This window comes from Chelonoidis abingdonii, chromosome 2 (assembly GCF_003597395.2).
Source record: "Chelonoidis abingdonii isolate Lonesome George chromosome 2, CheloAbing_2.0, whole genome shotgun sequence".
Taxonomy (NCBI): Eukaryota; Metazoa; Chordata; order Testudines; family Testudinidae; genus Chelonoidis; species Chelonoidis abingdonii.
In genome coordinates this window covers 116184031-116211840 of record NC_133770.1, presented here as the reverse complement: position 1 = coordinate 116211840, position 27810 = coordinate 116184031, and the positions used below count along the sequence as shown (strand labels likewise).

Genomic DNA, 27810 nt, shown 5'->3' with positions numbered 1-27810 from the left:
AGGGGGGGGCAGGACACGACATGGGCAGGGCAACAAAACGGGTCAAAGGGAGCGAGACCCAGGAGGCAAGCGCGCGCGGGGCGCGCCGCGGGGGGGGGGGAGAGAGAGGGACGTCAGGAGGGAAGGCGAGGAGAAGGGGAGAGGGGGGGAAACGGGGCAGCAGGGAGGGCGCCAGGAACCGCAGCCGAGAGGGCACAGAGGCGCAGGACGGCAGGGAAGAGAGAGGAGACAGCGAGACGGGCAGCACACAGCAGAGGGGCAGCTGAACTGGGAGGGGTGGCAGCACCGAAGCGGGGCAAGCAGGAAGGAGGGAAGAGAGGTAGGGCACAGGAAGGGAGAACAAGCCGCGGAATACACAGCAGGAGAGGCGAAAGGGGCCGGGGAGGAAGGGAGGGGGGTGGGAGGGCAGTGGGGCAGGGAGGGACAACGGGAGCACAGGCAAGGGACACGAAGGCAACGAGCGGGCCGGGAGCTGAACCGACGTGGGGAGCGCAAGTGGCGGGAGGCACAGGGGGAGACGAGCACGAGGGAAAGAGTAGCGGCAGAAGACAAAGCGGAGGGACCGAGGGGGCCGCAGGGCAGAGAACAGGAGAGGGGGGACGGCAGGGGGGGGGAGAGGAAGGACGCGGGTGAGCGGGACACAGGAGAGGGGCACGGAAGGGAGGAGGAGAAGGGGCAGGGAGAGAAGGCCCCACGCGGGACCGGAGCGGCCAAAGAGGGAGAAGATCCGCGGAAGTCCGCGACGCGGCAGCACAGAAAAACGGAACGAACCACACAAAGTTATTTTTTGTTTTTTTTTTATTTTTTCAATTTTTTTTTCTTTTTTTTTTATAAAAATAAAAAAATTATAAAAATAAAAAAAAAAAAATTAAAAAATATGATATATCAAAAAATAAAAAAAAAAAAAAAAAAAAGAAAATAAAAAAAAATACAAAATAAATTTTATAAAAAATTACTAATATTAAAAATTTTAAAAAAAAAATTTTTACCTATTTTGGTTGCTTTTAGCGTGCCACATCAGGATCCAGTGCTGGTACAAACGCTTGGTCCCCAAACCTTGCCCGGGGACCCAGACCCAGACCCGTCGTGGATCATCAACACAAGGAAAGAAACCTTTTCCCCCATTGTTGCCTCTCCCAGGCTCCCCTCCCTGGGTTAGCCCTGAAGCAATCAGGGTGTATTCAAACTCCTTGAATGGCTTAAACAGAGAGAAAATTCCTTCCTCCCTCCTTCTCTTTACCCTCCCAGACTCTCCCTGAGACAGAAGAATCCTGGCACAAGAAGAAATTAGTCTCTCTCTCCCCCCTCCGTGCCTTTCCCCACCGATTCCCTGTGAATCCAGACCCAGTCCCTGGGAGTCACCAGAATAAAAAAAACAAACAAATCAGGTTCTTAAACAGAAATTTTAATTAAGAGAGAAAAACAGTAAAAATTAATCTTGTAAATTTAAAATGGAATAGGTACAGGGTTTTTAGCTATAGGCAACTGCGGAATACCCCCCAGCCTAAGTATTCAAATACAAATTAAAATCTTCAGCAAAATACAAATTTGAACTCCTTCCGCCAAATTGCACTTTGCAAATAAAGAAAAAGCAAACAGTAGCCGTAACTTCACTTTATCTATTATACTCCTATTTTGAACATATAAAGCCAATGTATCCAGGGAGATTGGAGAGAAACCTGGTGTGCATGTCTGGCCCTCTGAGCCCCCAGAGTGCAACAACAACAAACTAACGCACACACAGAAACTTCCTCCGTTCGGATTTTGAAAAGTATCCTGTCTCCTGATTGCGTTCTCCGTCCAGGTGACAAGCCCTCTCACTTCCACACTCTGCCCACACTAAAGCACAGGCATATACCTCTCTAGCTCTAAATCTGATTTTTTACCTATTTCTTCAGAGTATCGAGTATTAGCTCTTTCCACTCACTACCACAGTTATTCCAAAGTAGCAAATTAATTCTGAAAGCCTGTTGGTGAGTAATTTTACAGTCAACCGTGAATTTCGGCCATTGAAATAATCTAAATGAGTGGTGCTTCAAAAGTGCAAGCTACAGATGGCTCTTGAAACGATACAGAAAAAATTGTGAGTGGACTACACGTTTCTTGAAACGCTGGCAAAGTTTGACATATCCTTGGGAACAATATGCAGATGGTCTGTTACTCGTACGTCTAGCCTTCCTTAGCTAGCAGGAGGATTTGAATTGGGTTATATTGGGCTTAGTGGGTCCTTGGTCTGATTCCAGGTAAAGTTTCCTTGTTTGATGCTGTACAATTGTTAATGGATGCGGACACGAAAGGGGGAAAGCAGTTGATTAGTGTGAAAGAGACCTGGCGGCGGCAGAAAACAATTATTGACTATTGACTTGGACCGCCAGAATGAGCAAATTACAGTTATTGGATTACACACAAGTGACAGATTATATGTTCACGGTATTTTGGTAGAAAAACCTAGATCCCATTGTTAAAGATTTAGAACAGACTTTATTTAGCCTTGAAATATAAAAGGAAGGCAAGCATTAAAGTTGTGGGGTCTTTGTCATATTTCAATGGGGGAGTTATCCAGCAATCCTGGCTTGACAGATACACTATGACTCTTGCCCCTTTGTTCTGTTTCACTCTGTTGGCTTCAACCAAATTCCTCCTCTTCTTTATGAACTGTAAAACTGGGTGCACTAACTTTTCCACTCAGCGGGATGAGTAGCCAACACCAAATATTCAAAGGAATGCCTGGAGCGATTGCTCACTGTCCACATGGTCAACGTAGGACAAGAATAGATATTGGCACGTGTTCACCCATATCTTGTCAAATCATCCATGAAGAACCTTACATCACATCAAGCGTAAAGGTCTGATCGTCCCAATACGTTCGATCTGAATGATATTTGGTGCCCTGGATTAGAGGTAGAGAAGTGATTTACGCCTTTGAGAGGTCAGATGAGAAATTAAGAACAGTCCTTGCTAAATGAGTAATTTTTTGAAGGTACTAATTGCAACTTGCCGATTCAAGTACGATAGTGATGTTGTTAAAACCGTATCAGTGGAAGCTAGTTTAAGATTAATTCGGCACTACAAAGGTACATGACTTATAATATCAATAATGCCAAATTTCCCAAAATGAATTTCTTCCGTAGCACTTAGCAAGGAAAAGGGGGGAGTGGGACAGACATGTCTTTCAACAATGTTAGGAAAGCTAAAAATACTTTCTGTTATGTTTGATTGCACTCCAGATCTCTTCTGATGGAACAAATGTCAATAGATGTAAGGTTATTCAGGTTTCGAACTCATGGATTGCGAGGTTATTAGAGCCTTTGTATATTCACTGATAAGCATTCACACCACAACAAGTGATTGGGGGTGGTGGCAGCGATACCAGATCTAAGCTGGTAATTAAGCTTAGAAGTGTCCATGCAGGTCCCCACATCTGTATCCTAAAGTTCAGAGTGGGGAAGGAACTTGACAACCCTCAACCTGATTTCATAGTGGATGGATTTCCTCTACCCTTGCTGACCATCTTGTTGTGCTTTGGCATTTTAATGTAATGCCAATTTGCTCTTTCAGTGCATTCCAACAACTAGTAGAAGCAGAAAACAGGGCATAAAATCTTTGAACAATGAAAAAAAAAATAGATCAACTTGGGGAGCAATTGTTGCAGCAGTTTCTCCAACAAGATTCAGTGAGTGAGCTGCACATGGGACAAAAGATGTGTATTGATTGACCTGCTGAATTCAATTTTGAACACCTCTGTATGCTGCAGCTGTGTTAGTTTCATTATCTTAGCGTTGTCCCTTGCAAACTGTCTATCCTTTTTAGTCTGTATCAGTAAAAACAATGAGAAGCCCTTGTGGCACCTTAGAACAGAGGTCTCAAACACTTGGGGAGTTATTTCCTGTGGCCACTACCGGCAGCCAAGCTCCCCTCATCCCCTCAACCTCCCCCTTCCCCCCCCTAGCATGCCATGTCCCAGCTCCTCCAACTACCTCCCAGCGCTTTCCGCCAACAAACAGGTGTTTGGCAGCACTTAGGACTTTCCAAGAGGGAGGAGTGAGGATGTGGCCTCCTCAGGGGAGAAGGCAGAAAAGATGGTGGGGTCAGGGCGGGGATTTGGGGAAAGGGTTGGAATAGGGTGAGGGAGGGGCCGGAGTTGAGGCAGGGACTTTGGGGAAGGAGGCGGGAAAGGGGCGGTGCCTTATGGACTAGACAAGCAGTCTGAGGTATGAAGTTCAGCATGTATGATTCTTTGCTGTGAGTAGTTGGGAAGAATGTTTGTTAAAAGTGGCAATGTATTTTGTATGAATAATTACTTTAAAAAGTTCCTGCCATTACAGCTATGTTGATAGACTGTTAGTGTAGAACATGATCAGTGTTACTGACCTCATAAGGAATAATTACAAGTGTTTATATTTATTTAAAATCCCTCTTCGCATTACAGTTTTTAAAAAGTTAATACATTGACTTTTAACAGCATACTATATTACTCTTCATTTTTTTCATTTTTAACTATACTTTTGTATCGTATGAAAAAGTTTCAGTGATGTGGGCCTCGAGCCAACGTACTAGTCCTCATGTGGCCCTCATGGTGATTTGAGTGTGAGATCCCTGCCTTAGACACTAGCAAATTTATTTGGGCATAAGCTTTCCTGGGATGAAGTGGTTTATATCCCATGAAAGCCTATGCCCAAATAAATTTGTTAGTCTCTAAGATGCCACAAGGATTCGTTGTTGTTTTATCTTTTTTCAGCTTCCCTAAAATAACCTCCAGAATACCTTCCCCTGTTGTGGTGTGGATATCAATGAAATATACAAAGCTCTCAATAACCTTCACTCCATAGTTCAAAACCTGAATATACCTTACATCTGAGACATTTGTTCCATCAGAAGAGATCTGGAGTGCAATCAAACATAACAGAAAAGTATTTAGCTTTCCTAACCATGTTGAAAACAGTCTGCCATACTCTTCTTGCAATGCTACGGAAAAATTCATTTTGAATTTGATTTGATAAATATGTCACCTTTGCAGTGCCAATCTTACTAGCTTCCACATGATCACACAACACACTATCGTACTTTGCAGGCAATTCAAGTAGACCCAAAAAATTACCATTACAAGGACTGTCTAATTTCTCATCTGAACCTCTCAAAGGTAAACACCTCTCACCTAAGTACAGCAAAATATCCAAGAGAGAGCACGTCTGTACCTGATACCAGGTTTCCATATCTTTGACAATTGTGTGACCCTGTTCCAATCATTCTGCACGTTACATCCAGTGAGCAATCGCCTCCAGGCATTCCTTTGAATATTTGTGTTGGCATACTCATACGCTGAAGTGGAAAAAGTTAGTGAACCCAGTTTTACAGTTCATAAAGGAAGATGAGGAATTTGGTTGGAAAAGCAAACAAGTGAAACAGAACAAAGGGGCAAGAGTCATAGTGTACGTCAACCAGGATTGCTGGCATAACTCCCCATTGACAAAGACAAAGACCCACAATTTTAATGCTTGCCTTCCTTTATATTTGCAAGGCAAAAAGTCTTGTTCTAAATTAACAATGGGACCATTTTTCTACCAAAAACCAGTGAACAGAATCTGTCACTTGTGGCCAAGTAACTGAATCTCTCTGGTCAAGGTCAAAGTCAAAATTCTGCCCCAGGCTTTCAATAATCAAACTGCTTTCAGTGTCCGCATCCATAACAATTGTACCAGCAATCAACAGGAAACTTTCTTACCTGGAATCAGACTCCAGGACCCAATAAGCCCAATAAACCCAAATCAACCTCCCTGCTAGCTAAGGAAGGCTGAGACGTACGAGTAACAGAACCATCTGCAGATTGTTCACCAGGAATATGGTCAAACTTTGCACGTTTCAAGAAACTTTGTAGGCCACTCACAATTTTCTGATCGTTTTCAAGAGCCATCTGTAGCTTGCACTTTTGAGCACCACTCATTTAGTTATTCATGGCAGAAATCACGGTTGACTGTAAAAATTCACCCAACAGGCTCTTCAGAATTAATTGCTAGCTTTGGAATAACTGTGGTAGTGAGTGAAAGAGCTAATATCTCTGATACTCTGAGAGAAATCAGGTAAAAAATCATATTAGAGCTCAGAGGTATATCCTGTGCTTAGTGGGGGGCAGAGGTGTGGGAAGTGAGAGGGCTATGCTCTCTCACTTTTTAACAAAAGAAAGCACCATGGGGTGGGCGAGGCCAGGGAGGGCTGGGCTTGCTCTGCTCCACAGAGGTGTCATGCCATCAGCAGTGCCAGCCCCTGCTCACATGGGGTCGCCCCATTTTCTACCTGTATCTTGTGGGCAGGCTCCATGTGTGGCTGCAGTTCCCAGCCTGGTTCTGCAGGCAACAGGTAAGTCCAGTTCCCGGCAGAGGGAGCTTGGCTGGAGGTGGGTGGGGCAATCTGCTGCAGTATTGGGAGAAGGGAAGGGGAGTCCACGGGCACAGTTTGAGGGGCAGTAGGGGGCAACAGAGGCAAGGCATGGTGTGTGTGGGGTGCATGCAGAGTCACTGCCACTAACCCACCCCCCTATTGATGTGAGCTGCTCTGCCTGTGCAGGGGGCTTCTGTTCTGTGCCTCTTCTCCCACCTCCACAGGTTTCTGCCTTGCTCAGTCCCTCACCTGGCATCCAGGTTGCTGCCTCTTGCAGGAGTGGAGGGGAAGAGGCAGTGGAGAAGAGGGAAGGGATAGGGTGTGGTGGAGGGAAAAGAAGAGGATGAGGGAATGGGATGGGAGATGAAGGGAGCTGTGTGTGTGTGTGAAAGGATTGAAGCAGGGAGCAACTCAAAACTATCAGGGGAAACCTTCCTGGCAGTGCGATCTCTGCCTTAGGCTGTGGAATAGTCTTCCAAGAGAAGGGCTAGAAGAAACCTCAAGTCTTGGGATTTTTAAAAGGAGACTGGACAAAACATGCTGTAAGGATCAGCCCTGCATTGGCAGGGAGATAAACTTAGCTGGGATGATCACAGAAGGCTTTTCTCTTTTAACTTCTATCATTCTATCTTACTATTCTGGGAGTACAAATTCTGGAATTAAGGCCTGGTGCCTAGATCCCATTGCACTGGGATTGTGAATTAATGCCCTGATGTGCTACCCCTAGTGGGCCAATAGTGCAGATCCCACTGTTAATACAGCTGTTTGCAAGTGTCCTGGTGTTTAGCTGAACCCTGACACTAAGGATTGAGTGCATCCCCTCTATAGTAAGAGTGTGCATTCTGACACTGCTATCCTACTGTGTGGATCCCAGTGTGCTTGCACTGTGAATTTTTGGCATGCACATGCGGCTATATCTATTTCATTGTGCTGGCAGTGCTAGTTCTCTTGTGTAATGATGACATTATGCTAGGAATATGAATCCTGAAAATAGTGCCATGGTGTGATGGTCACTCTGGGCTGTCAATGTGAACCCTCCGCTTTTGTATGCAGTGGTGTTGTAGCCCTGTTGGTCCCAGGATATTAGAGAGAGAAGACGGGTGAGGTAATATCTTTTATTGGACTAACTTCTGTTGGTGAGAGAGACTTTCGAGCCACACAAGAGTTCTTCTTAACTTCTGTTGGTGAGAGAGAGAAGCTTCTGAGCTTACGGAGATCTCTTCTTCAGGTCTGTAAGTCTGAATGCTTGTCTCTCTCACCAACAGAAGCTGTTCCAATAAAAAATATTACATCACCCATCTTGTTTTTCTAATGTGAATCCTGTCATTATGTCCCTGTTGGGTGCCATATACTGAGAGCATGAAGCTTGCCACTAGAGGACGAGTGTAAATCTTAATGGTAATAGCCTGCTGTTTAGATCTTACTCTACTCTGAGCCTGGGAGTTTTAATTTTAGCATGTGTATCCTCATGCCAATCCATGAAGGCAGTGGAGTTTGGAAATAAGGTGACCACAGGGCCAGCCTTACAGGTGGATGCCATGGTCAGGTGGGCACTGTGGTCAAGAGGCAAGGAGTGGGATGGGCCTGTGATGTGAGGCCACGGAAGGGAGCTCGGGGCAATAGGTGGGAGTCAGTGGGGCCCAGAGGCAGTGGGGGGATTTCTTTGCCACTTGGGTCTTGGTCTCCCCACTTTTATAAAGGTTCTAGCACCCTTGGTCAGTGGGCTGCTGTTCCAATTGCATGGGCAAGAGGGAGCATACTTTTTTTTACTTCTTGCTCATTTCATCCATCATGGGGCTCTAGCCTTCTCCATTCAGTGCCCCAGACAGTGCATTCAGGACAAAGTTTAGTGACTGAAATGGAATTCAGGATGCCATTTAGTGCTCTCAATGGTGGATTCAGGACCTCGCTTAGTGCCCTGAACAGTGCGTTCAGGGCCCCATTTAATGCTGTGTAAATGTAATTGATACCCACACCAAAACAGGGGAGGTCTTTCTAGGGATGGGAGCGTAGTGAGATTCAGTGGGATGTGGAATCAAATGGATTGGAGGATCTCTCTGGAACTCAGAGTGGAGTAACAGTGGTTATGGGGCAGTGTCTCTGTATCCCTGGGACTTGTACCACAGCTGCTGCCTCTGCCCTCCTGAGTCCATTGCTCCCCATCCCTCCCTGCTGGCCTGACTGGAAGCCTGTCCCTACAAGGTGCTAGGTGGCTGGTGGGGGAGAGTCCATTTATCCTGCAGTTTCTCCCAGCCCCTGCACCTAGTTTTCTCCCACCCGCTCCAGAGCTGCTACCACTGCCTCTCCCCAGGCTGCTGCAGCTCTCATGATGGATGAAATGAGTCGGAAGTAAAAAGTATGCTCCTTCATCCCTCCCAACCCGCCCCCCCAAACAAACAAAAAACAGGGTCTTTAAGGGCTCCTGGTGGGTGCAGGCAGGTTTCCAGAGGAACCGTTTGAATGATGCTTTGCACAATCCTTGGACACCTTGATACTTCTTGGCCTTTCAGAAGTGCTGATCACCACTGATGTCTATGAGAGTTGTGTGGGTACTTGGCATCTCTGAAAACAAGCCCAGGGAGTTTCAAGTTAGAATCCAAATTAATTGGTTCTGCAATCCAACCACAGACAGAAACTGTAACCTGACCTCTAACATTCATTCACTCTACCCGGGGGCTGCGGCAGCAGGGTTCCACCGGTGATTTAAAGGGAATGGGGCTCCCCGCAATGGCTGGAACCTAGAGCTCTTTAAATCACCGCCGGAGCCCTGCCGACCCTACCCCGATATAATGGGGTTTCAGCTATAACGCTGTAGGGATTTTTGGCTCCCCATGACCGTGTTATAGTGAGGTAGAGGTGTATGTACAGTAGAACCCCTATTTTATTAATTGGGGATTGAATAGTTCATAAAATTGAACTTTTCAAAATTACAGTAGGGTAGGATGTATAAATTATGGTATGGTGCATTGCGACACTTTCTGTGTGTCCTTTAAACCACTGCAAAGTGATCTCCAAGGCATTGAATTCACTGGAATGTAAAGGGATGTTGATTTGTTCTTTATAAATATCACTTTCATTATGTGATTTTTTTTTCCATTAAGAAAAATGGTTCCTAGGACCGGTCCTTCATTAGAAAGATATTTGTAAAACTGAGGTTCTAGTGTCTGCGGACCAGATAGTGGAGGAAGATGGATAGTCACACTGTAAGTGCAGGTTATATGCACATTAATAGCAGGCAGGAAACAACTGCCTGAAAGTTGGTTGTGGTTGTGGCAGGAAGGCTTAGTAGCAGAGAGTCTGATAGCTGGGTCTGAGAGATGAGCAGGGAAACAAACTGTTACTGGCAGAGGCCCAGCTGTAGCATGCAAGGAGGTTTGGGGCAAATGCATGTACGCAGCTGGATGATGGTGTAGAGGGGACCGCAACTATACTCTATTATCTTTATGCAGGACTTGGGTAATTGTATCTGTTACACAGAGCACCTAGCAGACATCTGGAGGGCATGGGTATATCACAGCACTCATAGGCTACACTTCTGCTTGTGAGCTAGGAGTGTGATTCCCAGCTTGCGTAGATGTACTTGCACTAGCTTTCATTGATCTAGTCTGCTAAAAATAGTAGCATAGCTGCAATAGCATGGGCAGTGGCAAATGGCAGCATGGGTTAGCTGTGTAGACTATATACCCACAGGATTAAAGTTTGTTTATACTTGGCATGGCTAGCCTGTGCTGCTGCTTGCGGCTGCCTGTGCTAACCTGGCTACACTAGTGAGCTAGCATGATATCTCTATGCGACCTAGGATCACACCTAGGGGATCACACCGTTAGCTCCACATACTCAGACCTTGCAGTGAGGTCAGTCCTGTTATTAACTAATTTAAATGTAAATTCTCACATTTAAGCTTTACTCACACATGCTGTAATTTTGGGGAAGACATATACTTCATTCAAATCAAAGAATATCTCTGTTTTAAATACAAATTTCAACAGTCTTACCTATGGAGCTTTGAAAGTGCTATCACTACTCAACATTGTTGTAGCCGTGTTGGTCACAGGATATTAGAGAGACAGCGTGGGTGAGATAATCTTTTATTGGACCAACTTCTGCTGGTGAAAGAGACAAGGTTTTGAGCTTACACAGAGCTCTTCTTCAGATCTCTGTGCTTGAAAGCTTGTCTTTCTCACCAACAGAGATTGGTCTTGTCAAGGTTCCTTCCCCACGCTGAACTTTAGGATACAGATGTGGGGACCTGCATGGACACTTCTAAGCTTAATTACCAGCTTAGATCTGGTATCGCTGCCACCATCCCCCAAGCACTACTTTTTAGAATTTTCAGTGTCTGGATCGCTCCCTTTCCCCCAGAAAACTTCCCCTCCCTGGGTAGCCTTGAGAGACTCCTTCACCAATTCCCTGGTGAGTCCATATCCAATCCCTTGGATCTTAAAACAAGGACAAATTGACCATCCTCCCTCCTTTCTCCCACCAGTCCCTGGTGAGTCCAGATCCAATCCCCTTGGATCTAAAAACAAGGAAAAAGCAATCAGGTATTAAGAAAAAGCCTTTTAATTAAAGAAGAGAAAGGTAAAAGAAAACCCTCTGGGAGAGATTAGCATACCAGCTACTCTCACAGACAACAGATTCAAAACACAGAGGATGTTCCCCTGGGCACAAATTTAGTTACACAAAAAAATACCCAAATACCCAATTTGATTCTACCTCTAATTGCATAAGACAGGTTACAAAGAAATAAACATAAACCTACTTATTCCTTTCTAAAACTTACTACTCTGATAAGAGGCTGGTTCCTTGATCTTTTTTACTCCAGCTGAAACTGAAACTCTAAACAAAGGAAAAACTTCCCTCTTTCCTTTTGAAACATCTTGTTCCCCCATTGGTTCCTCTGGTCAGCTGTTAGCTAGGCTAGGTGAACTTTTTAACCCTTTACAGCTAAAAGAGGGATTAACCCTGTCTCACCAACAGAGATTGGTCTAATAAAAGATATTACCTCACCCATCTTCTTTAACCAGTATTCAACACATGTAACTTTTATGGCTGTAGTACTTATGGCTTTGGCACCTGATGGGGCTGAAGCACTGTGGGATTTTGCTGGGACAAACTGAATTAGTGCAGGTGCACCACATAGGAATCAAATGGTTTGAATAGAAGTGGTGTGGACAGCAGCCTTATAAGACTCACTCAGCGCTAGTGTTCTTGCAAAGATACTGTACTTGGAACACTTGTGAAACATTACAAGTGGTTTTGTGTATAGACATGGAGGGCTGGGCTACACCAAGGATATTAAACCAGTTACAGTATCTAGACCCTTTGTAGAATACTTTTTGTCCTCACACAATTAACACTCCAAATTGTTTGCAAATGCTATAATAACCAAGTAGAACAAACTGCTTTTTATCAGGCTAAATACACAGCGAATACTTAATTTGTTCACTCCAAACTAGTGTAGTGCCAGAGTGGATGCAGACAAGAAGAAATGCAGGCTAGTCCTCCTTACAGTCTCCCAGTGTTTGAGTGGCTACATGAAATTCCCAAAAAGGGACAGCTTCTGGAAACGTACCCAGGAATTGTGGGAATGCAACCCATATATGTTAGAACTGTGCTACTAGGGTAGATGTGGAACAAAACTTAAATCACATCAGTTACTGTGGATACACTGAACTGTTTCTGCTTCAACCAATGTAATTACAGATGATTCAGGACCTGAAAATTGTAGTTGAGTCTTCCTGAATAAACAGGACCTGTGCCTTTTATATGTGTATACAGAAATAAAAGAATCTTAACGCCTCACTTCACTTTTCCAGCCGCATTTAATAATAAAGGAACAAAAATTTCACCCCTGCGGGCTATGCCGAGTTGCTTACCTTTTAGATCCGTGTGAGAGAACCGATGCGCTGGGCAGTAAATGCACCAGAAACTACATCTCCCGCCATCCCCTGCTTCACCAATCACCGCTATTAAGAAAGCACTACCGTCAGGCTCCCTCGCCCCGCCCCGCCCCGAGCGAGTGCATTACCCGGCATCCTCTGCGCTCCCTCGTCTGACGAACCTACTCTCTCAGCCTCACAATCGCCTGGGGAAGATGGAGGAAGAGAGACTACGTTTCCCAGAATCCTCTTCGATCTAGTATTCCGTTGGGAGGCAAGGCAAGACAGACTACATTTCCCAGCATGCCTGGCGGCTCATGTAGCGTGTCTGTGCCGCTCTTCCCTGGCGACAGCTGCGGTTAACGGCGTGAAGCCGGAGCGATGGCTGACGGCGGAGACTCCGTGGCGAGTCCCCGCGTCCCGTCTCCTCCTGGCTCCCCGCTGCAGGGACGAAGGCGGCCGGGCTCCTGCTCGGCTCCCGGTGCGGGCAGCGGCAGCAGCCAGTCTCCGGAGGCGCATCGCTGCGGTTCCCACCGGGCGGCGGGGGCGCGGCGCCGCGGCTGCTGCTGCTGCCGCCGGCGGCGGTGTCGTCGCTGCCGCGGCTGGAGAAGCCCATCAAGCAGGCCTTCTACAACACCGGGGCGCTGCTCTTCGCCGGGCTGTGCTGCGGCGCCGCTGTGCTGGTCTACTTCATCCTGGAGGCCTTCCTGCGGCCGCTGCTCTGGGCCGTGCTCTGCGGCACCTTCCTGCACCCCTTCAAGAGCTCGCTCACCGCGCTGGGCCGCCGCTGGCTCGGCCGCCTGCACCGCTCCCGCACCCCGGTGCTGCTGGCCGCCCTGCTGCTGCCCATCTGCTTCGCCAACTACGGCGCCGAGGCGCTGGGCGAGCAGGTGCTGCGCAGGCGGCGCCTCCTGCTGCTGCTGGGCGCTGGCGGCCCCCTGCTCTACGGGCTCTATTGCCTCGGCAGCTCCCTGGGAGTCCAGGTGCTCCTGGCCCAGACCGGACTCCTGATCTGCCGGGGGCTCGACTTCTTCAGCAGCCTGTGGGTGAGTCTGGGGGCTGGGCTGGGCTCGGCCTCGCCTCTGTCACCGTGGGGATCGCATAGATGTGTGCGGAGAGGCGCGGTCTGCCCCGAGCATCACTCAGGTGGCTCAACCGCTCTCCGCTGCCCCGCCCCCTCGCCCCCATGGATCGGTTTTAGAGGGCTTGGTGCCAGTCTCCTCCTTAGCATCCCTGTGCAGGGAGAGGCTTAGCCTGGTGCCCTGTAACACAGGGGCTCTCAAACTGGGGGTTGGGGACTCCTCTACTCCAAACCCTGCTTTGCCTCCAGCATTTATAATGGTGTTAAATATACAAAAAAAGTGTTTTTGATTTATAAGGGGGGGGAAGGTTGCACTCAGAGGCTTGTTATGTGGGGTGGGGGTCACCAATACAAAAGTTTGAGAACTGCTGGTGTACCACTTTTCAGCAGACTTGATGAGAAGGCTGGGATTCACAACAGTGAAATCAGTGGGAGTTAGGTATGGAAGTCCCTTGGTAGAATGTCCAGTAGGAGTCTGGTGCCTAAATATATACCATTGATTTTTATCGGGGATTTAGGAGTCTAAACACTTGTGGATTCCCAGCCTTAAAGCTCAACCTCTAATAATTGAAAGAGGACCAGAACCAGCCTCAGTATGAAATCACTGTTGGTATTGCTTGGAAAGACATGGGGAAGGCTAGCATCGCTTTCACTTCACCTGTATCTGCGCTAGAAACTTTTTCTGATCAATATACTCTAGTGGTGTAGTTTTGTGTTTGCAATATCTTTGTACTGGCAAAAATTCTAATCTAGATACATTTATAACAACATAAATGTGCTTTTGCTGGTTTATTCTACCCACTGAATTGGTAGTATAAGCTATAGCGAGGGTCCTACTAAATTCACAGTCCATTTTGGTCAATTTCATCATAGTCATAGGACTTTAAATGTTGTAAATGTCATGATTTCAGCTATTTAAATCTGAAATTTCACGGTGTTGTAATTGTAGGGTTGCTAACACAAAAAGGAGTTGGGGGAAGGTGTCACAAGGTTATTGTAGGAGGGTTGTAGTACTGCTACCCTTCCCTCTGTGTTGCTGCTGACGGCGGTGCTGCCTTCAGAGCTGGACAGCTGGAGAGTGGCGGCTGCTGGCTTGTAGCCCAGCTCTCAAGGCAGAGTCAGCAGCAGCGCAGAAGTAATGATGGCATGGTATGGTATTGTCACTGTAAAGGTTTTTTTTCCCACTTTGAACTTTAGAGTTCAAGTGGGGACCTGCATGATCACTTTTAAGCTTAATTACTAGCTTAAATCTGGTACGCTGCCACCAGCCAGCAGTTAGTGTCTGGCACACTTTCTGTTCCCCCAAAACCTTCCCTGGGGAACCCAGACCCAAACCCCTTGGTCTTAAACAAAGAGGATGAACCATCCCCTACCGTGCCCCCCACCAATAACCTGTGACGTCAAACTCAATCCCTTGGATTTAAAACAGGAAAATCATCAGTCTTAAAGACGAGCTTATCAATCTAATAAAAGTACTACAACGGTAATCCAATTACTGTCTGAAATCTCGACATGGCCAAAGCTGACTTACCGATCGATTCATATAGTGAGGACCCCCCTCCATCCTTAGTCAAAGTTACAGCACAGGTAGAAAATCCTTCCAGCCAAAGAGACACATTACAAATTGAGAAACAACAAATAAGCAATCCGCTGCCCCTGGTTACACTAAGTATACTATTATATACTGATCGATTCAGAAAGATGGAAGCCGGTGATGGTCTTGTCCGTTCGTCCCAGAGCGACGAGAACCAACAAAAGCACAACAAGACTTCCCTCACAGATTGAAGATATCGTTGTCCCCCGTGTTGGTCTCTGTCAGGTGCAGCCAGGAGCTAAACATCGTCAACGCCTGATAGCGGGTAGAGAGTAGACAGTTAAAACCGGCGAGCGCGTGAGAGAATCCCCAGCCAGACGTAGACAAAGCGGGGGTGTGGACCAGGAGAGGGGTATGTGGGCTCCTAGAACTTCAGAACACAATGCCAGAATTCCATCAACGGACATGGTACATAACAAATTGGCAAGTACTGACACACAACACTTTACACCGACTGATGGAAGGGGATTGAGAGCTTGACGGGGAAACTATAGGGGAGAGAGGCACCCACACGTTGGTCAAGACAGCTCCTGGAATGTGAAAATCAAAATCAAAAATCTTGGAGAGGCTAAACCCACGAAGCAGGTGGTTGCTTTGTACCTTGCAGTAGAAGCCACTTAAGCGCAGCAATGGCGGTGCGTAGCAGAAAACGTCCCCAAAACGTAGGGCGTACTTCAGGCAACACAATGGGTGTAGCATTCTTTTTCACTGATTGACCAGTGGCTTTCCCTCTTAGACAGTTTCTTGCTGAGAAACACGACAGGATGGAAGTTTTGATCTGGTCCTTCCTGCATTAAAACTGCTCCCACACCATGCTCAGATGCATCTGTGGTTACTAGGAATAGTTTGTCTGGGTCCCTTAGCACAGGGTCAGACATGAGTGTCGCCTTAAGTTGGGTTAAGGCCTTCTGACACTCATTAGTCCACTTAACTGCATTCGACTGGGTCTTTTTGGTCAGGTCTGTTAGTAGGGCAGCGATTTGGCTGTAGTGTGGTACAAATCGCCTGTAATACCCGGCCAAGCCTAAGAAGGATTGGACCTGTTTCTTTGGAAAGGCCACTTTTGGATAGCATCCACCTCGACCTGTAGGGGGTTTATTGTTCCTTGACCCACCTGGTGTCCAAGGTAAGTTACTCTGTTTTGGCCTATTTGACACTTTTTAGCCTTAACAGTTAGTCCTGCCTGCCTGATGCGCGGAAAGACTTTTTCCAGGTGTTCTAGGTGTTTTGCCTTTACTTCTGGACTGCTCCTGGCAGGGTACTGCCTTCAGAGCTGGGTGCCCAGCCAACAACTACCTCTCTCTGGCCACCCAGCTCTGAAGGTAGAGCAGAAGTAAGGATGGCAATACTGCCACCCCCTAAAATAACTGTGTGACCTCCCTACATTTCCCTTTTGCATCAGGACCCCCAATTTGAGAAATCCTTGTCTCCCCCATGAAATCTGTATAGTATAGGGTAAAAGCACACAAGACAAGATTTCACAATCCGTGACACATTTTTCATGGCCGTGAATTTGGTATGGCCCTAGCTAAGTGGCATCTACATTGGGATGGTTTGTTGATGGAGACTAACCTTAAGCATCCCAGGAATACCATATTGTGCAGTCACTGCTAACCACACTTCTAGCTACCTGGATGCTAGATAGGAATTGTGGTAAGGAGTAGTGGGATGCTCAAGGGACAGCGTGGTGCTTTTATTAAAAATCATATTGCCCTAGAAAAAATATTCTTTATTGACAGAAATCTTTAATTTATGTGATGGTTTTCATGTTAGAGAATCTGCAAGCCTTTCCCAAAAGATCTTCCCAATATGTGTGCACAGCATTTATTCTAGGATGTTGCAGAGTATGCTTTTCAACACTGGCAGGAAAAGAAAATTTTAGGGACACTGAAGTAAACTTTACTGCTACACAGAATGCTATGGAAGTTCTTGTGCTCACCTAGAGCGGACGTGACTTTGAAAGTCTCATTCAGAGCTAATACATTACATGTCTTTAAATGTTTGACTTGAGGTTCAGGAGTGTGATATTTAACAGTTTATATAAGATTGAATCTCAGCATTTGTTGCATAGGTGCTGGAACTGGGCGTGTGGGCTTGAAGTGGCTTCCATCATATACAGCGTTTACAGTTTGGTTCAATGGCTCTCAGTATCCCCACTGTACAAATTGTCCAGCACCCCTGATTTGTTGCAATAGCACATGTGCTATATCCCAGTATTTTAGCCATATACCAATTTCAATTATTACTTTCTGCTTAGTTATTCTTCCAATTCTAAACTGTTGCACAAAGATGCTCTGTAATCTTAAATAGCTGCTCTGTTCTACCCCAGTCTATTTTTACCACTGAGACAAACTGGGTGAGGTAATATCTTTTAATGGTGAAAGAGACAAAACGGTTTTGCTCTACAGAGAGCCCTCATTTTCAAGTTTGGTATTTTTACCAGACTTGATTGGGAGAGGTGATCCTTCCGTCTCTGTTTTTTGTAATTTATATCAAAGATGCATAGAATGTTAATAGGCACCCTTTTTACTATTTTAAATATAAATTCATATAGATGTCTCAATCCTGCAAACACTTAAGCATGTATGTAACTTTACTCACATGAATGAAGTTACATGCGTCCTTATGATCTGTCAGTCTGTAAAGTGCTTTAGGATGAAAGGCACTGTAAATATAAAGTGGTATTAGTTATTAGAGACTATTTTGTACTGTCAATTCAGAGAGTTAGGAAGTAGGCCATTTCTTTTGTGCATTCACATTTTGAGGGAAATCTAGACCCTTGTCCTGTGATGGCATCTGTGTGCGTGTTGCCCGTTACAGTCAATGGAGTTCTGAGAAGGCATCATTACAAACCAGGCCCATACAGCTGAATTTTGTTTTAGGGAGTTGAGTGTATGAATACCTTCATTTCCGCCCCCTCCCCCTTTTTGTGGGGAATGTTGTAGATACAGAAAAAATATAGAGTAATGATCTCTTCTCTTGCCTTTAAGGAACTTTTTTGTTAGTGAATATAATCCATGAGTTTGTTACAAATATATAGGCCTCTGTAATAGGAACCTAGAATTTGCCATACTAAGAAAAACCAGTGATTCATCAGTCCAGTATTCTGCATCTTTCACAGGCTAAAACACGAAGCTTCAGAGGAATATGACACCCATAGATCTCTTCTCTTCCACCTGCCTTTCTCCATTCCCACCTACCCAAATATTTATTGTTTCATATAGATAGATAGATATTCTTCCTAACCTCAGTCTGATCAGGGCATAAACTTAAGTAGCACTTGTAACCATGTTTGCGAAAATGTTTTAACAAGTATTAGTGGGAGTGGGAAGATCAGAAATCTTAAGATGCTTTTCCCTGAAATTTTCTAGGTTTGGCCTCTGGTCATGGGTGAATTATTGTTTTTTAACAAAAACAGTTAGTTATTGAATGAAAGGAGTTCAAATACTTTTTGCTGTAATTAAAGTCTTGTTTTAAACAGCTGAAGCATCTTAGAAATGTGAAGTAGAAAGCTGAAATTTGGGACAGTGTCTCTAAGTTCAGTATTTTACGGTCAGAGTCCTAGTGAAAATAGGTTGTGATTTCGCTAAATTACAGTTAGAGTACTCGTGTATAATTACATTATACAACCATGGAAATTACTATGCACTTCAGAAACTAATCTTTCATTTTAAAGCTGAAGTTTGGATGAAAAATGCTTCACGCTGTCAGCAAGTTTGAATGAAATTATTTTACCTATATACACTTTAGGCACTTTTTTGAGCTTTCATGCACATTAACTTCTGTGTTTTAAATGTAAAATAAGCATTTGCAGTAAACCAAGGGAAAGACCCTACTTAATTCAGTGAGGAATCTCAAGGTGCATGCAAGCCCCATTTCATTTTTGATCAACTTAAGTTACTCAGAATAAGAACACTGAGGTTGTAAATATGGTGCTGTGAAAACTCAGGAAAAAGCAAAGTTACGTTGGTAAACTTCTTAACTTGCCAACATTTCTTTTTAGCCAATCTTCTTTTTTCCCTTTTATCTCAGTTCCTTGAGCTGGGGTATCTGTTTATAATGTCTTGATTTCCTTTCCCTTCAGTTTGGTCTCCATCCTCTTCATTCCATTGAAATTTCTCTTGTAAAGTCTGAATATTAATCATGATATTAAGTCTTTTTTTTTCAGTCTGCTGTCTGGACAGCATACTGTCCATATCTTGAGACCAAGGTTTAAACTTCTATCATGTTTTACTTTGTACTTCCATTTTGCAGCCCTTCTCCCATTCAGTTCTGGCTCAGTGCTGTTACCCCGCTAGCTCCTGAGCCTGCAACCCAGTCTGTTTCCCCCCACTAGCACTTCTGAACTCCAGCCTTTGACCCCTCTCTCCTCCCAAGCAGCCCTGTGTGCCCCACTTTGTCTGTCTTAATCTAGCTCTGCAGGCACAGTGCTGTGATGAACATAGCTGGCTGCTGACTGTCCTGATGCTAGAGTGGCCTTTGGTGGGTGACAAGCAGAATTGCAGCGCTTGTCAGGCAAAATGTATTTTCTGGAGGGGGGGAAATAATTCTGCGCTGGACATGAATTCTGCATATGCGCAGTGGTGGTAAAATTCCCCCAGGAGTAAATATAAAAACAACTGAAAGCAAAAATTTGAAGTCACAGCTTTTTGCTGACATTGCCTTCAGTCAGCAATTTGCAGAGATCATTAAGCACCTTGTGCTGAATACGCTTCCTCTGTCAAATTTAAACTTTGTTTCACTACTAGATGGTGCAGCTAGCAGAATTTGCACTGACATAAATGCAAAACACTTTAATTACTCATCTCATGTTTCACCAATTATCAGTGGAAGGTGGGGGGAAATGGATTTTTCTATTTCTTCCAAGAAAAATACAGCACATTGTGATCAAGTTGCTGAAAGTGTTGTCGAAGAATGCAGAGAGAAGTATGGAAAAAGAGGTCTTTGTCATTTGTTCAGACAATGAAGATAAATGGGGTGTCATGGGTTGGGCCCCCCTTTTGGGGTGCCACTGGATGTGCTAGGGTCCCACTGAGCCTGCTGTCATACCAGCCTGGGTTTCACTTACTATTCCGTGCTGCTGTGACAGGCTCTCAAGCCTCTTTCCAGCACACACATAGGCAGGGACACACCCAGCTGCAGAATCTCAGAGTCTATGATTAGCTCTCTGTGGGATGGCTCAGCTAGGGGAATGCCCAGCTCTTCTTTGCACACACCCTCTGGAGTGTAAACCCGAAATAAGATTGTCTTGCACTGTATAGAGATCTAGATAGTGTAAGCCCCCACCCTCTATGTGGAGGGAGATATGCATGGCCCCCGCCCCCACTTACGAATTGCACAAACTGGGTTTTGGTATAAACAAGAAGTAAGTTTAACTACAAAAGGTAAATTTTAAGTGATTTATAAGGGATAACAGAGAGAGCAAAGCAGATTACTGAGCAAAACACACAAACTAAGCTTACTATACTAAAGAAACAGATTACCAATAGTAATTTCTCATGCTGAATGTTGTTTTAGGCAGGCTGCAGAGTTTCTGAAGCTCAGAGTTCCAGTTATCCCTTTATAGGCTCGACCCCTGTCTCAGCCTGGACTCAGCCCTTGCTTTTCCCTAGTTTAGTTCCTTTTCCTCTTCAAGTGCTTTCAGCAGTCTTCCTTCTTGGGTAGGAAGGCCATGGAGAAGAGCCCTGATTGACTCACTTCCCAGCCTTAAATAAGATTTACGTAAGGTGGGAATCCTTTGTTTCCAGTGGAAAAATACCAGCAGTGTCCAAGGTGGTACTCCATACTAGGTGACATCATATGACCTTGCAGTGTTAAAGCCTCCATGAGACAAGGCTTATTTGTAATGTCCACAGGAAGTCTAGGAAGATGAGAGATCAGCTTCTTCAAAGACCTATTCTATTGTTTATCTTAATGACCCATTCAGACTGATTGCCTACTCTCTGGTGAACATTCCCCAGGTACATACACAATTGTAATTGTTACAATGTCAATATTCCTAACTTCAAATACAGAATTGACACATGCATACAAATTTGATAATCCCATTCAGCAAATCATAATCTTTCCAGTGATACCTCACATGTCCCATCTCCCATAAAACATCTTAGTTATGCCATATTCATATTACAGCTATATTTTTATGAAGAATATGGGGTGCAGTGTCACATGGAGGAAGAAAGAAAACTTGTCTGTTGGAATCATCCTAAAATTCTGACAGAGAAGCATTCAGCTCACTATTTAAACCTCACTGAGAGAGAAGTAACACATGACATCCTAAAGGAGGATGGAAGTTTAGTCATCTGCAGTTACCATCAAGTTGGTTGATAGCAAAAAAGAGGCTTGAGGATTCATCTTCCCAATGAATGAAACCGAGTGGAAAAACTTGAGAAAATTGTCTCTGTTACATGCAACTACCACAGTAATTTATAGTGAGTATGAGTAGATCAAAATATAGCATGGGTTTCACACACAAGATTCTACATAAGACACCAACCTTTTTTTTTTTTTTTAAATGAAATAGGATTTCAGAGGGACTGCTGCTGCAGTCTAAATGAAAACTGGTTTGATATAATTAACAAAGGAAATGCCAAAGAACCAAACCAAAAACAATTTAGAGAATCTATTGATCTTATCCTTTATTTAACCACGTGACTGATTCCAGATACGAAGGTAATAAATGGAGCCCAGGAGTAAAATATTTAAAAAGGCTTTAGTCCAATTTGCAGAAGAGATGTAGGCACTTGGGAACCTGAAGTCTCATTGAAGGGATTTGGGCTTCAAAGTCATTTAGATGCTTTTTAATTCCAGAGACTGAAACTTGGCTGCTGGTATGTAATTGTGACTGATGCTTCTTGTCCAGTATTTAAAACTATAGATACAGATTTCTTCTCAAAATCTGTCTGAAGCAAATTGTCAGAGGGGGTTGCATCAAAATGGTAGAGAGATAATTATGGAAGACGGGGCAGTTTAAATTTTACAAACTGACGGTTCCTAGGACTTGCCCTCCTGTCCAGTCAACACAGCATCAGTTGTCTGCTACTTTAACAGACTGAGACTTGCTTGGCCAAAATTTCCTTGAGTAAGTACTCAAGTTTATTAAAGGAAAAAAAGCAAGCTCAAGTTATAAGCAAATTGGTGTCAATGGTGACAGAGTGTAGTAGACTTTGCTAGCTGGTAGACTGGGGCTTTGATTATTGTATTTTTATCTTTTCTTTATTTACAGAATTGAAAACTTTTCATTTTGAACAATAAATATACTTGATTATGTCTGAACAATAAATGTGCTCATGAAGTGAGGCCCCTGGCATGTATTCCATTTAATAAAACCTGTTTTAAGGGCATGTTAGGGATGAGAACTTTATTCTCCTTTCTTTGCCCAAGGAAATACTTTAGCTGTTTTCCCTCAACCTGGTACAGTCTTGTTAATTAGTGTATGCATGTGTGCCCCAGGATCTGAAATGTACACGTATATAGATTGACCCAGTTATATCTACACACCTTTGTCAATCAGGCCCATGATATTAATAGACATTAAAATCTAGGCTAATTTGTTTAAAGTGGGTTTCAGAAGTCCACTTGAGGGATGTGAATAGTGTGGAATTTGTGTCTATGTTAGGATTGGAATAGTAATCGTCGTTGGAACTGGAATTTTCACAAAAGCAGATATTGATTATCTTCCTCTTCCAAGTATGTCCCTTATTGCCCTCCCACCAAACTATAGTTTCCAAACCGTTCAGTGGAGATGCACACCAGTAATCTGTATGATCAATAACTAATGTGCAGCAGTCACTAACATTCTCACTGAAATCCATGGAAAGCCATTCAATAATATAGTGTGTATATTTTATAAATGTAGGAAATTATTTTCAAGTTATGATTTGATTCTTATCATCCAGAACCAGTCCATATTAAGTTTCAAGTAATTTGTTTAGTCAGCAGAATTTTCAGCAATATTAACAACTTCTAAAGTGGGTCACTCAAATTTAAAAAAAAATGTTCTGCATCATATTTTAAACGTTGCAAATGTACTGCTCATTAGCAAACACCAATACCTAAATTAGCATAGAGTCAGTTAATCCATAATTTCACTTGAATTGAATCCCTCACACCTCTGGAGTCAACTGACTGCTGGTTTCCATGGCCTTGTGGAATGGTATGTTTTTATTTGGTTTCTGAAAGAAGATTGCTGGCACCTGTTAAAACAGGAATTTCAATCTGATTGGATAGCACACAAATATGAAATGCATTCATTTTAATGAACAATTTATTATAACCAATTATAACAGTTAAACTTTTGGAAATGAGGATTGAACTATGCTAAATATTTAGATAAATATCATTTTTGTTTTGTTTGAAATTATTTGAAAACTTGAAGTGTTATGATTTGCGAGCAGTATGTACTACTTGAACAGTGGAGCATATTTTATTTTAATATCTCTGATATCCAAGTCTATGCCTAAGGCTATGTTTTAGTCACAGTGGGTATTTTTAGTAAAAGTCATGGACAGATCATGGGCCATAAACAAAAATTCACGGGCCATGATCTGTCCATGACTTTTACTAAAAATACCCACCATGACTAAAACTTGGGTGGGTGGCATGGGTTCTCGCGGGCAGGGGGCGGGTACGGGGGTGCTGCAGGTGCTGGAGCAGGTAACCTGGGACCCTTACTGGGAGAGGGAGGGTTGGTGGGGCTCCCTACTTGGATCTATGTCTCGGCAGCTCCTACGCAACGGGGGCATGGGCCAGGGCAGGGGCTGCTCCTGCCACAAGTGCCAGCTGCTGCAGCTCCCATTGGCTGTACTTCCTGGCCATTGGGAGCTGTGGGGGCAGGGCCTGCAGGTGTGGGCAACGCACAGTGCGGAGATCCCCTCCGCTGCCTAGGAGCTGCGGGGGGGGCCCTGCTTCAGGTAAGCACCCGCCCCAAGCCTCTTCTCCTAGCTGTGAGCCCCCTCCCACACACTGAACTGCTGCAGCTGGCCCAGGGGCTGCCCAGCTCAGGCAGCCCTGGGCCAGCACCAGTTGCTGCAGAAGTCATGCAAGCTGTGACCTCTGTGACAGACTTGCAGCCTTACTTATGCCTGCTAACAATTTGCTGCTGACAAAACAAGGGCAAGAAATATTTTAATGAGAAGTTAGACCTGTATTTGAAACACTCTGCTCTTATTAACAAAGTGGAATTTTTTTGTAAATGAACACAAAAAATCTAAAGATCTCATCAGTTTTACAAGCTGAAGAGCAAAATTGACTAGATACTGTACTAATCAGCATCTGATACGTGGTTAAAGTCAAGGGCTAGATTGATGCCTTTACTCATGGTGAGCAGCACCTTACTTCACAAACCACTCCACTGAACTTCATTGGGGCTGCCTGTAGTGTTAGGTAATATTTAACATTAATAAAGATAATCAGTTTGGCCCTACAGATGTTACACTGTCAGGTAGTTTATCTCCAAATTTTAAGGGTGTGCGTGTGTTTGTGGGGTGTGTTCTGTTTAAACATAGGAAACTTAATGTTAACAGAAATTTCTATGATTATTTTCTCATTTAAAAATGGGTCTTGGACTTAAACATTCATTAATGCATGAGAATGAAAAAGCGAAGCTGATTACAAAGAAATTGTTGTCAAATCTGAGTAAAATACAAAAAGCAAAAATAGTGAAAAGCCAAGTAGTTTTTTAGTTTTAATAATCTGATACGTATTAACATTGATAAAGAAAATTTTTAAATCCTGGTCTGTCCGAAGTTAATGGGAATTTTTCGATTGAAATCCTAGCTCTACTGAAGTCAACCATAGTATTTAAACAGGTTTCAGGGTAGCAGCTGTGTTAGTCTATATCTGCAAAAAGAACAGGAGTACTTGTGGCACCTTAGAGACTAACAAATTTATTTGAGCATAAGCTTTTGTGGGCTACAGCTCACTTCATTGGATGCACAGAATGGAAGATATAGTGAGGAGATGTATATACACATAAAGAGAACATGAAAAAGTGGGAGGAATTAGCTTCTTAGAGTTGGTAGGGGAACTCCCACCTTTCCATGTTCTCTGAATGTGTCTATATATCTCCTCACTTTATCTTCCATTCTGTGCATCCAATGAAGTGGGCTGTAGCCCACGAAAGCTTATGCTCAAATAGATTTGTTAGTCTCTAAGGTGCCACAAGTATTCCTGTTCATTTTGTGTATTTAAACACTTTGTTTCCCCAGGACCCTGCTTTGTTCAGGGTTAGATCAGTAGCTCCCATACTTTTTAGAAGGATGACCAACTATGGTTTCTCTTTCTGTGCAACCCACTGACCACCTGAAGCAGCACCATCCACCCAGCACCACAATCCTAATCCCACTCAGTTGGGGGCGGGGAGGGAGGGGAAAGGGGTTGTTAGAGAATGAGCCCACCCACCCTGACCCTGTAGCCATATCTCCTGTCCCGTGATGCTGTGTCTGGCTCCCCATTCAAGGCACTGTGGTCTTGCTAAACTTGAGTGGTGCTGTGATCTTGTGCACCAGGCCACAACACCTGGAGCAGGAAGCTGGCCCTGGCTTCATGGGTCAGGATCCAAAGCTGTGGGGTGAATGCAAGGCAGGCTTGGTCTCCGTCACCCTCAGGCCTCCGCTCCAGGCCAGGCCTGCAACCCATTTGGGAAACGCTGTATTAGATAATGGTAATGAATAGACAGCTAAGCTTTTATTATTATTCTCTCCTCAGTGACTTGACCCCTGCCTTGCTCACAACATGCTGTCCATCTTGTCCTTTGAGACCCTGATTAAATATGAAGCTTTTAAGCAAATGCTTTAATCCGAATGTTTTCAGTGGAATTTAAAAACACAATTAAAGTTAAGAACATGTTTAAGTGCTTTCATAAATAGGGATGCTTTCTGGAATCTGGGCCTGAGATCAAATCTGCTCTTAACATATACATTTGAAGAGGTTTTTTTGTTGTTTTTGTATTTTTCTTTTTTCTATTTCTTCCCTTCCTCTCCTGTGACTTTTTTCCTTCTCAGATTTCTTCCTTTTCTGATCCAGGTGGCTTTTAATCTCCCTTTCTTGCTCCTGCTCATATCTTCTTCTTTCCTTCTGTCCAGTGGTTCAGTTAAAGCAGTAGAGCTTAAGTTTGTTGGTTATTTTCTGTTTCAGTTATCCAAGAAGTAGAGCTGCAAGAGACAAAATTAAGCAGACAAAAAGAATCCTGTGTGATAGTTCTGGCCTACTACAACCTGTTAGTGCAATAGAATTGAAAGAGCTTGCAAAAAAGGCTCATATTTGCTCAGTGCATTCCTGTTGCATTTTAAATGGGTAACGAAGTGGTACATTGACTCATAGACTTTAAGGTCAGAATGGACCATTATGATCGTCTAGTCTGACCTCTTGCACAATGCAGGCCACAGAATCTCACCCACCCACGCTTGTAACAAACCCCTGACCTATGTCTGAGCTATTGAAGTCCTCAGATCATGGCTTAAAGACTTCAAGCTGTAGAGAATCCTCCAGCAAGTGACCCGTGACCCATGCTACACAGGAAGGCGAAAACCCCCATTGCCTCTGCCAATCTGTCCTGGAGGAAGATTCCTTCCCGACCTCAAATATGGCTATCAACTAAACCCTGAGCACGTGGGCGAGACTCACCAGCCAGACACCCAGGAAAGAATTCTCTGTAGTAACTCAGATCCCGCCCCATCTAACATCCCATCACAGGCATTGGACATATTTACTGCTAATAGTCAAATACATGAACCATTCTCTTTTAAAGGCTTACATTTAAGTTTTAATTGGATGATAAAACTTAACTTTTTACTTTCCCTGTCAATTTTGACCATCTCCATTTTGGGAAGAAACTTCATAGTGTGCATAAAGCAGAAATGGATGGGACTACTAACTCTTTAACTGTGCATCAACATTAAAGCTGATTTTTACCAGGAAAATATGCAAATCTTAGTTAACAGAAGATCACAGTTTTGTCTTGTTACACAAGTGGTAGGTAGTTCTGATTATTTTGACAAAGGGAGTGGAGAATATGAATAATGATGGTGTAGACTGATTGGTGGGGAGCCAGACCACCTTGCTGCATTGGTCAAGTGTGTTGGGGAATTAGCATGGTCCTGCAGCAAACAGTCAATATTAGCAGGCTCAGGTCTTGGGTCAGGGCGGGGCAACAAATGGTCACTAGTAGGCCCAAGCATCCAAAGGCCTGGGAGAGGGGGAGACTGCCACCCATAAGTTGGGTGGCAGGAGGGACGCAGGCCCACCCGCTCCACTGCGTCCCAGCCCAGGGCCCTTGCAGTGGCAGAAGACCCGCTGCTGCATCAGTGAGAATCCTGGCTGCAACACACTGACATGGGCTCTGGCAGTGCTGCAGCCAGACTAGAGTCGGTTGCCCCTGGGCTACTTCCTTCCTTCCCTCCCCCTCTAGAGGTTCCTGAGTCACAGTGGTGTCCTCCAGGGGGGTCTAGCATCATGGGCTCCTCAGGATAGCTGGTGAGTGGTAGGCTTGGCAGCTACCCTGGGTTTGGGCTAGCTTCTGGTGGTGTCTGGTCTGTGCAGTCCCCAGGTCGGCTGCCGATCACTGTGGTCTCTCCACCAGGAGCTATGCCGCAAACATCTGGTCGCTCCAGTGACTGAGAGCCAAGTGAGCTCTGGGGGCAGGCTTTTATACTTCCTGTCCTGCACCCTGACCACTGAGGGGCGGGTGCATGATTTGCTGGCTCCTCCCACTTTGGTGTCCAGAGAGGCTCATCCCTCTCTGGGGTGGCGGGGAGCCACACCGCCTCACTACAGATGTGAATAGTTATTTAGAACTAGAGAGCTTCCCCTTCAAAATAAAACAAATTTAAACCATATCAGAGTTTAGACCTAAAATTTAGAAAAACTTGAAATAGGTA

General features: G+C 44.5%; 1 protein-coding gene across 1 annotated transcript in view; it reads left to right on the top strand.

Moving 5' to 3' along the window:
- The first annotated feature begins 12627 nt into the window (after nucleotides 1-12627).
- The window catches only part of TMEM245 (transmembrane protein 245), a 141303-nt gene continuing 126120 nt past the window's right edge, over nucleotides 12628-27810 (top strand). Inside the window, 2 exon segments of the mRNA XM_032775312.2 lie at nucleotides 12628-12785; nucleotides 12788-13303. Of these exon segments, the coding sequence (XP_032631203.2) occupies nucleotides 12639-12785; nucleotides 12788-13303 (663 nt within the window). The 5' untranslated portion in view covers nucleotides 12628-12638.